Source organism: Akebia trifoliata, chromosome 12, assembly GCF_017979445.1.
Source record: "Akebia trifoliata isolate Shusen 1 chromosome 12, ASM1797944v1, whole genome shotgun sequence".
NCBI lineage: Eukaryota > Viridiplantae > Streptophyta > Magnoliopsida > Ranunculales > Lardizabalaceae > Akebia > Akebia trifoliata.
This window is the reverse complement of record NC_141386.1, coordinates 24231812-24244760: the sequence shown is the minus strand read 5'-3', so window position 1 is coordinate 24244760 and position 12949 is coordinate 24231812. Positions and strand designations below refer to the sequence as shown.

Genomic DNA, 12949 nt, shown 5'->3' with positions numbered 1-12949 from the left:
CAATTTATTTGGTTATTAATATTTTTGTGAAAATAAAATATAAATATTTTTATTTATTAAAATCTATTTATAAATTCAATATAATTTTATTTGACTTATTTAAGTAGACTTGTTAATTTTTTAGTTAAATCAATTCGATGAACATTCAAGTTGAATTTTAAAGTAATGTTTTAATTATTTATATTTTTTAATAAATCTAATATACATATATCAAATTAGTTTAATGTTGATGATAATAACCATACTCATCTCCATCATCATCATTCATATGAGTTAAAAATAACTAGTTTTGAGAAGAAAAAATAAGGATTTTTTTATTTATATATAATTACATAAGAGATGACCATAGTCAAGGGATATGTCATTAATTTTTAAACATAGGATTAGAAATAAAAACATTTCTTTCAACTTCAAAATTCATTGAAATGATTATTACAATATTTTCACTTCAAAAATCCTTTTTAGGCTAATATTTGATAAAATAAGTATTGAAGAGTTAATATTTGTTCAGAAGAGACTTTTTGGTACATATTTTCAAAAAATAGGTCTTTAGTGTAATTGTCCCTTGATTTTTTGTAAGTTGATTCCCTCACCATAAAGTTCATCCTCACAAAAAAAATTATCATCATCTCAAAAAATCAATCAAATTCGAAGCTTTCAACCCATATAAGACAAATTTTGACTCCCAACGTGGCCTCGCTAATGTGAATTGCCGAATGGATCATATATATATATAATAATGTCGAAGTGACTTCAGACTAGAACCTTATATCGCACTTCCTGATATGAAAGTGTACGGGAAGCTTATATGCTTTTTATTGTGATACGAGTGAAAAAGCATCTATGGTTCTTATCCACTTTCATGTCAAGAAGTGCGTTATGAGATTCCAGCTTGAGGATATATATATTATAAGATAAATTTATTCTATAAATAATCAGGTCGGATTGTCTGTTGCTTATCTTTAGACTTCGACCAGTCTTCAGCATTAATTGGACGACGTACGGTCAGTCACTTGGTCCATTGTCTAAATGGGCCCAATGATAGTAGCCAGGACAATCCATAAAGTTCCGGACTAGGCCCACGCCCGGCTTAATGATAGTCATGTGGATCAGAAAGCTATCTACATGGAAGTTCGGGAATGGCCCTAATAGATGAAACAATGACGTGGAGTAGCAACGTCATCCTTCCACTTGGCAAGAAAGCGTGCTGCACTCTATCAAAGAATTCTGAACTGCAGATACAGGAAATATTTCGCCTAGATTCTTTATTAAAATATCCTCCGAAATGGTCAATAGGGTTTAAGGGAGGTTTGTCGCCACTGCACAGTACACATCAATCTTCTAGACTTCTACTCTGCAACTCTCTATCCCCCCTTTGGATCCTTGATTTGTAGAACTGGCTTCGGCAGCCTTCTTCGCTCTTCCATGTCCTCCTCCTCAAGCTCAAATTCATGATAAATGGAGAAGAGGAGGGAGAACACACGAGAAATCTTTCAAAGACCAACATTTACTCTTCAATTTGAGCTCTAACATTCAATTTAGCAAATCCAAGCTCAACCAATCCGTAAATTCTCACTTGGGTTCTCTCCAATTCCCCACCTTATCAGACCCAATTGATGAAACTCCCATCGAAAACTTCCAAGAATCCATCACAAGAATATTCGTAGATGACCCACCTTGGATTTCTGATTTTTTATCGACTCCTAAGATGAATGATCGTGAAGAGAAAGTAGGGTTTCAGAAGATGGATACAAGGAAGTACAACACACTTCGAACGAGGCAGATTAAGTTGGAGACAGAAGCGTGGGAGAAGACGGCCGAAGAATATAGGGAATTGGAGAGGGAGATGTGTGAGAGGAAATTGGCTCCTAATTTGCCTTACGTGAAGTCTTTGTTTTTGGGTTGGTTTGGCCCTTTTAAGGAGGCCATAGCTGAAGAGCAGAGGTTGCAAAAGACAAAAAAACAGAAGGCTGCGTACGCACCTCACATTGATTTGTTACCTGCGGATAAGATGGCGGTTATCGTGATGCATAAGATGATGGGGTTGTTGATGGTTGGGCAGGAAGAAGGGAGCGTTCGGGTTGTTCAAGCTGCCGTGCACATTGGAGAGGCCATTGAACATGAGGTGACCCTAGTTATTTTGCAATTATGATTTTTGTCTTTTATTGATAACATATCATTTGTTATTAATAAGAAGATATCAGTATACAACATTAGATGCCATTGAGACCGTAGTAACCAAGTTTGGATTCCATAATTATTTGTTGGTGGAAGGGGGGGAGGGGTCAGTTGAGTTTAACTTAAATCCTGGAAAGTTTTGGAAAAATATTTGGGAAGATTTCGGGAATTATACAAATGATGTTTTTGGGTTTCTTCCCAAAAACTCATCAACTTCGACCTCCCTAAAAACCCTATCTTGTTCTAGAGATTTGGGAAAATTTCGGGGTTTATCATTTGCATTTATGTTTTATGGGTTTAATGTGCCTTGAATCTCCAAACTTGAAATTATCTACCTAGTAAAATGTAGTTTAGGTTCTTATTGAGGAGCATCATACAATTTAGGCTCTTATTGGGGAGTAATGTACAGTTTAAGTTTACCCTACTTATCCCAACAAAACTGCTCAGTGTAGCCACAATAGGTACACTTACAAATAACATCCACGACCACCATAATTATGAGAAAGCAGGCTCACGAGGAACTTCCCCAGACTTCTACTTCTTAGACTACATTTGGAGCTGCATCTTCCGATCTTACCACACAGTTCTGAGAGATTCTTTAGAAATTGACTACCTTGACTGCAGGACCTACTCCACCCACAACTACTGTGACTTATTTAGGTAATCCCATATTTTTGGCTGCCAAGTTTTTCTCATCTTGGGTCATCGATTCAGGAGTAAGTGCCATATGTCTGGTATATCTCGTCTTTTTTTTAATTTTTATTGTCTTAATTCTCACATTGTACTAGGCGATGGGTCTACTCTTTATGTAGTTGAAAAATGTGATGCGCTTCCAAACTCATCTCTTCCCTTATCTTCTATTCTTTGGGTCCTTGATTTTTTTTAATCTACTTTTTGTTAGCCGGTTTACAAATCATTGCAATGCTCCATAATCTTCGTCCATTTTTATTGTGTCTTTCAGGATCTCAAGATGAGGAAGATGATTGGTTTGGGGCATGAAAAAGATGGATTATACTATTTAATGCGTGATTTACCTGTTTTGCCTTGAATGTTTCAATTTCACCCCTTCAGTGGCACTATCGGTTGGGTTATGTGTTTTTGTCTAATTTACGTTGTGTTATTCCTAATTTGAGTTCAGTATCAATTTAGAATGTGTGGTTTGTTAATTGGGCAAGTACCACCGTAGTTCTTTTCCTAGTCGTACTGAGAGTCGTCAATCTAGTCTTTTTGATGTAATTCATACAAATATTTAGGGTCCATGAAGAATAAAAAGTTTATTTGGTCATTACTTTGTGGTGTTTGTGGATGATTACTGTCGTATGATATAAATTTTCTTATTAAAAGATCGTATTGAATTACTTCGTGTTTTGCTTACTTTTTATAAAAAAAAAATTTAGTCTAGTTTGGCAAATTTGTGAAAATTATCTATCTGATAATGTTTAGAATACATGCAATCTTCTATTCAATCTTTTTGTTCAGATAATGACATTATTCATTAGACTAGTTGTGCTCATACTTCTCAACAAAATGGTATTGCTAAGCGAAAACATTATCATTTACTTAATGTTGCTCGCACCATTTTATTTCAGATGTATGTATCCAAACCTTATTGGGGTGATGCTGTCCTCACAACTTGTCATCTTATTAATCACATGCCATCATCAATTTTAAATGGTCAATTACCTTTCTCTCTGATTAATCCTCAAGTTCATCCTTTTGTTGTTATTCTTAAAGTTTTTGATTGTGTTTGTTTTGTTTAGTCGTTTGAGTCTGGGTTGGATAAACTTTCCCCAAGATCCATCAAATCTGTCTTTCTAGGTTACTTTCATACACAAAAAGGTTATAAGTATTATTGTCCTATCGCTCAACACTACTATTTAAGTGCTGATGTGACATTCTTTGAGTTTCACCTCATTTTTCTTTTGTTAGTATCTCATTTGATTTGGATCTTGTGTCTTCTTGTCAGTACAATTTCCTCTTCTCCTGTGCTTCCAATTCTTCTTACAGGTGAACCTTCCACTATGTCTCTTCAAGTATATAAACGTACTCGTTTACAAGCACCTTCATCTTCACTGCCAGCCCCATATCCATTATCAGTTTCACTTGAGGTTCCTCCACATCCCCCAACATCTACTTCTGCCTCTAGTGATCTTCTTATTACTTTAAGGAAATATATTAGATCTTGTACTGAGCACCTAATTGTTGATTTTATCTCTTTTCATCGGATGTCTCTTTCGTTTGGTCAGTTTGCACTTTCCTTGTTTACTATTTTAATTCCTACTTTTTATGCAAGTATTATCCTCCTCTGAGTGAAAACTAGTTATGGATGAGGAGATTACAACACTTCATCATAATCATACTTGGGATCTATCCCTGCTTCTACCTGGGAACCAAGTTGTGCGGTGTATACAATCAAGTATATTCCTGATAGATCTGTTGAGAGGTTGAAGGCTCGCCTTGTAACCAAGGGTTACACACAGACTTATGGGGTTTATTATAGTGAGGCTTTCTCTCTAGTAGTTCGCTTGAACTCTGTTAGAGTTCTTATTTCTGTTGTAGTGTGTTATGTTTGGCCCTTCTATCAGTTGGATATTAAAAATGCCTTTCTACATGAGACTTGCAAGATGAGGTATATATGGAGTAGCCACTTGAATATGTTGCCTTTGGTAAGATTGGACTAGTATGTTGCCTACAGAAGACAATTTATGGGCTGAAACAGTCGTCTAGAGTTTGGTTTGATAAATTTAGCTCAATTATTCTTGCCTATGGATTTTTTAGGTTTACTTCTGATCATTCAGTGTTTGTGAGACACTCGTCTGGTGGAATTATTGTGTTGATAGTTTATGTGGATGAAATCATCACTGGAAGTGATCCTTGTGGTATCTCTGATTTGAAGACTCATCAAGCCAAACAGTTTTACACTAAAGATTTGGGTCTTATTCGCTACTTCTTGGGTATTGAAGTAGCTCGCTTTCAAGAAGGTATTTGTTTGTTTCAGAGGAGGTATGTTATGGATTTGCTATCTGAGACTGATACTTTGGGTTATAAACCAACTGATAATCCTATGGACCCCACTATTAAGTTTGATACTGAATAAGGGGAGATTTATCTTGATGCCGGGCGTTATCGTAGGTTAGCTGGCAAACTAATCTACCTGACTATCACTCGCCTAGATATTACCTTTGCTGTGGGAGTAGTTTGCTAATTTATGCATGCTCTGCGACAGACTCATTGGGATGTTGCATTTAGGATGTTGTAGTTCATTCCAAGGCTGAAGCAGAGTACAGGACGATGACACATAGTGCATATGAAATGATTTAGGTTTAGAGTCTTCCAAAGGAAATGGGGATCGTAAGTTCCTACGCCTATGCTTATGTATTGTAATGAATAGACTGCTAGTTATATAGCTGGTAATCTAGTATTCCACGAGAGAACTAAGCACATTGATGTTGATAGTCACTTCATTTGTGATATGGCGATGGCTAAGAAGATATCTACTCCCTATATCAAGTCAGAAAATCAGTTGGGAAATGTTCTCACAAAGCTATTGTCTAAGAGTTCTTTTTTTTTTACTTTTTGTATCAAGCTGGGCATGCTAGATTTTTTTTTATGCTCTAACTTGAGGGAGAGTGTTAGAGATCTAATTTAAAGTCGTGTGGGCTCAATACTTAAGTCCACACGACTCATGTCTTATTTCTCGTTAATGTAGGTTCATGTGAGCCCCATACTTAAGCCCACACGACCAGCCACATGAAGGATAGGCCGAACCCTGTTGGGGGTGACCTACTCATTCTCTTCTCTAGTTTCCTCCTCTCTTTAACCTTAATCTTCTAACAATAACTAAATATAATTTGTCAAGATCTAATTGAATCCTAATTGATTGATCCTAATCATGATTTGACAGGATACACCGATAAGGTTATGTTGTATTATTTTGTTAACATATTCGTCAACCAATAATTGATTCATAAGTGAGGAGCATGAATTATTTTGGCCATGGTATTCTCTATTACTATTTGATGGTCCTCTTGGATTTGGTTCGTGTGTTCTAGAAGTCAAGGTAAGTAGAGATGTAAGAACTGCTTAGCTGTCATGGGACATCTGCTTTAGGTGTGCACAGGCCTGCAAGCTACCTCTATGTTAACTGTAAAACTAAATTTTGTTTCTTTTTCTCTGTTCCCTAGATACTCCAAAATGGGTTTTGGCTCCATATTAGATACTTAAGTATTAAGTGAGTGTGCCAACTTGGTATTGGTAAATCCTGTGAGTGTAATGCCACATACCTGAGATTGAAACCCACCTTCACCTATACATCCATAAAAAAAAAGAAAGAAAAACAATGGTTTTTTAAATGTTAAATGTCATATTCATGCACTACATGTACAATAATTTTTAGGTAACATAGGTTTTTCCGCCTGGCAATATTTCCTCTAGTTATACTTTGGTACATAGCTTTTTGTCTAAATGATATTAAATTCCCTCAACACGCCCAATTACTACAAAACCCTACAGAAACAACAAATCGAGAAAAAAGTAAATTATCTTGTGTTCAAAGGTAACAATTAAAAAAACCAACAAGTAGTTACTCCCTATTTTGGGAGTTAGTCATGTCCTATATGTACTGAAGTCCATAAAGTGACCCCTCAAACTGTAAAGCAATTTTGTTCCTCTTTCATTTACTCACTCTGGTTTGTTAGAGCTGTGTTGCAAATAGAACAACCTGCAACCAAAACTTAAATTGTTGGAGTACTTGCATGTTGCATATGGTCAGTCCAGGTGAATCGGACTATTCTGATTCAATTGTGGCAGCCACAAAACAACACTGGATCATTGCTTTTGTAAACTAGTTTATGAAGAAATTCATTATCAGGTGCAGATCTTATACGTTAGGCATAACAAATTCAGTTACATACTGTCATTAATGTGTTCATGAAATTATAATGTAAACTGTCTAACCATTCTTGATGTCAGGTTAGGATTCATAATTTTTTGGAGAGAACCAAGAAATTCCAAGGTTTGAAGAATGTTGAAGGTGATAAACATGAGGATGTAAGTAAAGAGCAGGAGATTCTAAGGAAACGTGTCAAGAATTTGATCAAAAAGCAAAAACTAATTGAAGTGCAAAAGCTGGTGAAAAGTGCTGATGATAGAAAGTCGTGGGGTCGAGATGCCCAAGCCAAGGTTTGGCACCTTTTGTTTCCTTAAAAAGATTTTCTATTGAGCTTCTATTTTCTTTTTATAGCTTAACTTTGAAATCCTTGTTCTATACTTGCAGTTGGGAAGTCGTCTTGTAGAATTGCTAATTGAAACTGCCTATGTACAGCCTCCTGTCAACCAGTTAGCAGACAGTCCACCAGAAATTTGGCCTGCGTTTAGGCACACATTTAAGACTATCACGAATGAACCAGGGTATGATTCCTTCTTTTAGAGAGATTCTATTGCCACACCAACTTTTGCTAACGCCACCTCAATTCATATGCAAATCACCAAAGAATTAACACACATCTTGGGGGATGGTGTTAGCAAAAGTTGGTGTAGTAGTAGAAGCTCTCTTTTTTATTAACCAGCCATTTTCGCTCAAGGAACTCAGTCCCCCATCATTTAGTTGCTTGTTTGGTGGTCATAGCCCGAGAATGCGAATCATATGCTCTGATTTCCTTTTTATAAGCCAAAATTTTTAGAATAATGCTGAAGTGACCTCAGGCTGGAGTCACACTTCTTGACGTGAAAGTGTATGGGAACCATAGATGCTTTTCATCGAGATACGAGTGAAAAAGCATCTATGGCTCCTATCCACTTTCACATCAAGAAGTGCGATATGAGGTTCCAGCTTGAGGTCACTCCAGCACGACTTGAAATGTTATTGAGAAAAGCAAGGTCGGGCGAGGTGACCAACCAAACAACGACAGATTACAAAGCACCTACTGTAATTGAAGATTGCACACCCGATGCCAATTAACTACAAAATCATCAAACCCAACCCCTCTAAATTCCTCTAAACTTTGGACCAATAAAAGATAAAGCCTAACACCACCAAGTTGATCGCTTGAATATCTGACGATATTGCTATAAAAACTTTCCTATTTCTTTCTTTCCAAAACCCCTAGTGCCCGTGTGGATACAGGAGTCAGAAGTACTTAGAACATAAGTACTTTCATAAGTACTTTTTGAAGAACTGTCTGGAGTAGGTGGATAACTATTATGTGTTTGGATGTAGGTTTTGAAAAAGTACTGTCAGAAGTATTTTTGATAGAGTTTTGTGTTTGAAAATTATTTTGGATTCTGTTAAAATATTCAAAATGCCCTTATAAGTATCAGTTACTATTTTTAACATTATAACTCAACAAATTATTCTTCAAAAGAAATAAAAGTTATTGTTTTTTATCCATAAAAATTAATATAAATACCCAACAATTATAAATAAATAGAAGATATTGTTAGCAAATATATATAACCACTAAAAAAATGAAGAAGCTTTCACCACATTAATGGATAGTAAATTTGTGTGTAATTGTTCACATCAATCTTGCAATAAGAAAATTTCAACCATGGTTGGAATGCTCATAGATAAATCATTAAGAGAGCAATTGGGGGAGGTAGAAATCCAAATTCAAATGCTACACTAAAAGGCTACCACCACATCAATGGATAATAATAAAATATTATTTAATTGCATTTTTGAAGATATGCTTACAATTTTCAAAATTTATGAGGGGCCTATTTGTCCCAAATGCTATACCAAAAGGCTACCACCACCTCAATAAATAGTAATATAGTATTACTGCAATTGCATTTTTGAGGGTATGCTTGTAATTTTCAAATTTTATGAGGGGTATACTTGTCCCAAATGTTACACCAAAAGGCTACCACCATATCAATGGATAGTAATATAATATTATTCCAATTGCCTTTTTGACGGTAGGTTTGTAATTTTTGAAATTTATGAGGGGCATATTTGTCCCAATCCCGTCATTTTGACAATGTTTTGTGGCTCCGCGCAAGAGTAGTTTAGAGAAGTAGTACCATCGGTACTCCGTGAAAAAGCACTAAAATGACTCCACGGTAAAGTAGTTCTTTCCAGGAGTTATTTATCAAAACACTTTTAAAGTACTTCTGACTCCCCGCAAAAGTCAGAAGTACTTAGAAAAGTCAATCCACACAGGCCCCTAGTAAATTGCAAAAGGCAAGAGATTTCACAAGCGTCTCTTCTCACCCGTGAATACAATACCTTGTGCAAGCCAGCTCTCGAAGAGTTGCCTCACCGAAGAAATGGCTCCAAACCTGAGACGCCATTTGACAGTGAAGGAGTAGTTGGTTGACTGATTCGCAGGCCTGGCAGCACCAGGCAGCCATTAACCCTGCAAAAAACCCTTCGCATCATGTTGTCCATTGTAAGTAGCCTGCCCAAAACTGCAGTCCAAATGAAAAAAAACTCAATTTGGATGGGACTATAGCACCCCAAACAGCCACCAAGGGAAAGGAAGGCTCCTCCATAGTGTACATAGATAGATAAAAGGTGCTCACCGAGAAAGACCCCTCTTTACTTAGCCTCCATATGCGAGTGTCTTCCCTATTTTGTTGTACTATTGTTGAGCCTAGAGAATATAGCAGATCAGCGACATTACCTACTTCCCAGTCATTGAATCCTGTACAGAAACCGAAGTCCCAAGAGGTGTCTTCTCCCATGTTTACCATAAAGCTTGAGACCGGTAGACCTTTCTTTAACGACATAGAGTATAGAGAAGGAAACTCACTCATAAGAGGACTATTTCCACTCCAAACATCCTCCCAAAATCGCACACTATCACCTTTGCCCACTCTAAACTTGGTTCTTACTCTAAATTCTGGGAGAATTTCAAGAATCCTTTTCAAAGGCCACATCCAAAAGGTTCTTGGCTAGCACCACTTTTCCACCCAAGTGCATTGACCCCGAACTTTGCAACAATCACGTTTCTCCAAAGGCTATCCACTTCCACCCCAAATCTCCATAGCCACTTCCCCAAAAGAGCGAGATTCATAGCCCCGAGCTTTTTAATACCTAGCCCGCCCTTATTTTTGGCCAAAGTAACCCGCTTCCAATTCACAAGGTGATGCTTGCGCTTTCCTTCTCTGTTGTGCCACAAGAAGTTCCGAAACAACCTTTCCATTTTCAACTCCACTGATTTAGGTAAATGGAACATGGATAGGAAATAGACTGGGATGGATGAGCGCATACTTGTGATGAATGCCAATTTACCTCCTTTGAAGAGGAAGTTAGTTTGCCACGTGTCAAGCCGCCTACTAATTTTCTCTACCACCGGATCCCAAATTGACATGCTTCTAAAGGAGGCACCCAACGGAAGACGTAGGTAAGAGGTTAGTAAGTTTCCCACTTGACAGCCCAATGAAGCCGCTACCAGAGGCAAGGCGTGAACCTCTCCTACCGCAAACACTCTACTTTTCCTCAGATGCCGGTATCCCTAAAATCATCTCGAAGAAATACAATAAGGCTCCCTACTTCCTAGCTGCTCCCAAGAAGCATCTAAGAATACTAGCATGTCGTCTGTGAACTATAAATGAAAGACCATAGGCTCCCTCTGTTCCCATTGTGAATCCTGCTAGATCTCCATTCTAAACTGCTCTAGATGTCATGCGGCCCAAAGCTTCAACTACTATGATGAATAGGAAAGGGGATAAGGGGTCCTCTTGCCTCAAACCTCTGGATCCTTTGAAGAACCCTTGCGGAGAGCCATTTACTAACACTGAGAAAGACGTAGTAGAGATACACTTCATAACCCACTGAATCCAACGTGCTCCAAACCCCATCCTACCCATCATGTACTCGACAAAGTTCCAATTTGCGTGGTCATACGCTTTCTCTAAATCCACTTTGCATAAAACACCGGCTTCTTATCTTTCAAATGTGATTCGATGCATTCGTTGGCAATTAACACTCCATTTAGGATTGGGTGCTTGAATTTTCCATAGGCTCTGATTTTGACATTGGGTGCTTGAATTTTCCATTTTTTTAAATCTATTTGATGCATAAACATTTTCCTGAACAATTGGTATGTTAAATCCAACAATTGGGTTTTATTGGTCGGCCTTAAGTATTGCCGTATGAACATATTCTTCATTAGGATGACTGATTCGAATGCATTTTGTAGTAATTCTGATTTGTTATCTGTGTTGTAGCCGGAGAGCAGGGAGGAGATATGGGGTTATAGAATGTGATCAACTAGTCCGTAAAGGGCTTGATAGAACTGTAAGTTAAGACATCTTATCATTCAACTCTGATTTGTTTTTTGTTCTTTATAATATAATATAATAATTAAAAAATATATTAAAATTAATGAAAAATGTGTGCGTGTGTCGCGTGCACGCATTAGGCATTTATTATTCAATCAAGAAAACACACTATCTAATATATATGCATGATAACATTTTTCACGCATAATTATACATGTTATGATGTTAAAAGAAGTTTAATCATCAGCATATCTTTTGTTCAAAATAATAAACTATAGAAAAAAAATTTAAAATCCCAGCATTAATTATCATCAAATGCCATATTTCAACATTTATGAATTACCAAATCCTAGTCTCATCAACCAACACTTCATCATCTGCAAATAACATCCACCAAGGTATGATAAATAATTGATTTTAATGCCTACAGAAGATCTTTATTTGTATAACCATGGGCTTAAACCAGTGTCTATGGTACATGTTAGAATTGTCATTTATATTAGTTTCTTTTCAGTTTTTTGTACACTTCTTTTCATGATATGGTGCTCTTTAGAAGTTAAGCACATTATTTGATTTAAAATTTTTGGATGTTATCACATAGTACTTTTTAGCTCATAAAGAAAAGCCTTGGCGAATCTTATAATCAAATGATTCGAATCTAAGATTCTGTTTGGATAGCGGAGCCAGAAGCTCTCTGAGAAAGAGCTGGAGCTGAAGTGCTCCAAACACACGCATGGATCTGCTTCTAGCTCCCTGCCGGAGCTAATCCAAACACAAACTAAATTGATTGGAATCCTACTCCTTATGATTTGGCCAACGGAATCAAAATCGAAATCTGACAATGTTGCCTCCTTCAATCTTGCAAGTGACTGTATTTGACACAAATATTTTTTGTTTTGATGGAAGCATGCTACATTGTCTGATGAGACACATTTGTGATACATGAAAACAACCCATTGCATTTGACAATGATTTCCCATTCCTTTGTCTGGCTATTTATTCAGATAATTGTGTATATGCAGGCTAGGAACATGGTGGTTCCTTACGTGCCGATGTTGATACCACCAAAAAAATGGAAAGGGTATGAGGAAACAGATTTTATTTTTAAGATAAGCTGTTTCTAGTGATTATATCACCTACTCACCTGTTGCATGCACACAACCGAGAAAAAAATGTAGACACACTCATACAGCAGCATCACCCTCCTAAATCTCAATTCCAAATTATCTAATCTTCATTAAGTTTTCAGGTATGCTAACGGCGGGCACTTGTTCTTACCTTCTTATGTGATGCGTACACATGGATCAAGGCAACAACAAGATGCGATTAAGAGTGTTCCTAGAACACAGATGCAGAAAGTGTTCGAGGTAAATTTTTTTCTCTTGTTGATTATCTTAACCACATGATTTGTGGTTATATAATATATTTGTATATTGTAGGTTATAGATTGATTCTCTGATGATGAACCTGTTTTTTTTTTTGCTTCTTCAATGAGTGTGTGTTTTAAATTAAACACAATTCAACTTTCAGATCTATCATCTCT

General features: G+C 36.8%; 1 protein-coding gene across 1 annotated transcript in view; it reads left to right on the top strand.

Moving 5' to 3' along the window:
- Window positions 1-1387: 1387 nt before the first annotated feature.
- The window catches only part of LOC147389115 (DNA-directed RNA polymerase 3, chloroplastic-like), a gene marked incomplete at its 5' end in the record, with an annotated part of 31179 nt that continues 19617 nt past the window's right edge, over window positions 1388-12949 (top strand). The window contains 6 exons of the mRNA XM_086419735.1: window positions 1388-2125; window positions 7150-7359; window positions 7454-7587; window positions 11353-11422; window positions 12429-12487; window positions 12656-12773. Coding sequence (XP_086275861.1) covers window positions 1388-2125; window positions 7150-7359; window positions 7454-7587; window positions 11353-11422; window positions 12429-12487; window positions 12656-12773 — 1329 coding nt within the window. The remainder of the gene's footprint in view (window positions 2126-7149; window positions 7360-7453; window positions 7588-11352; window positions 11423-12428; window positions 12488-12655; window positions 12774-12949) is intronic.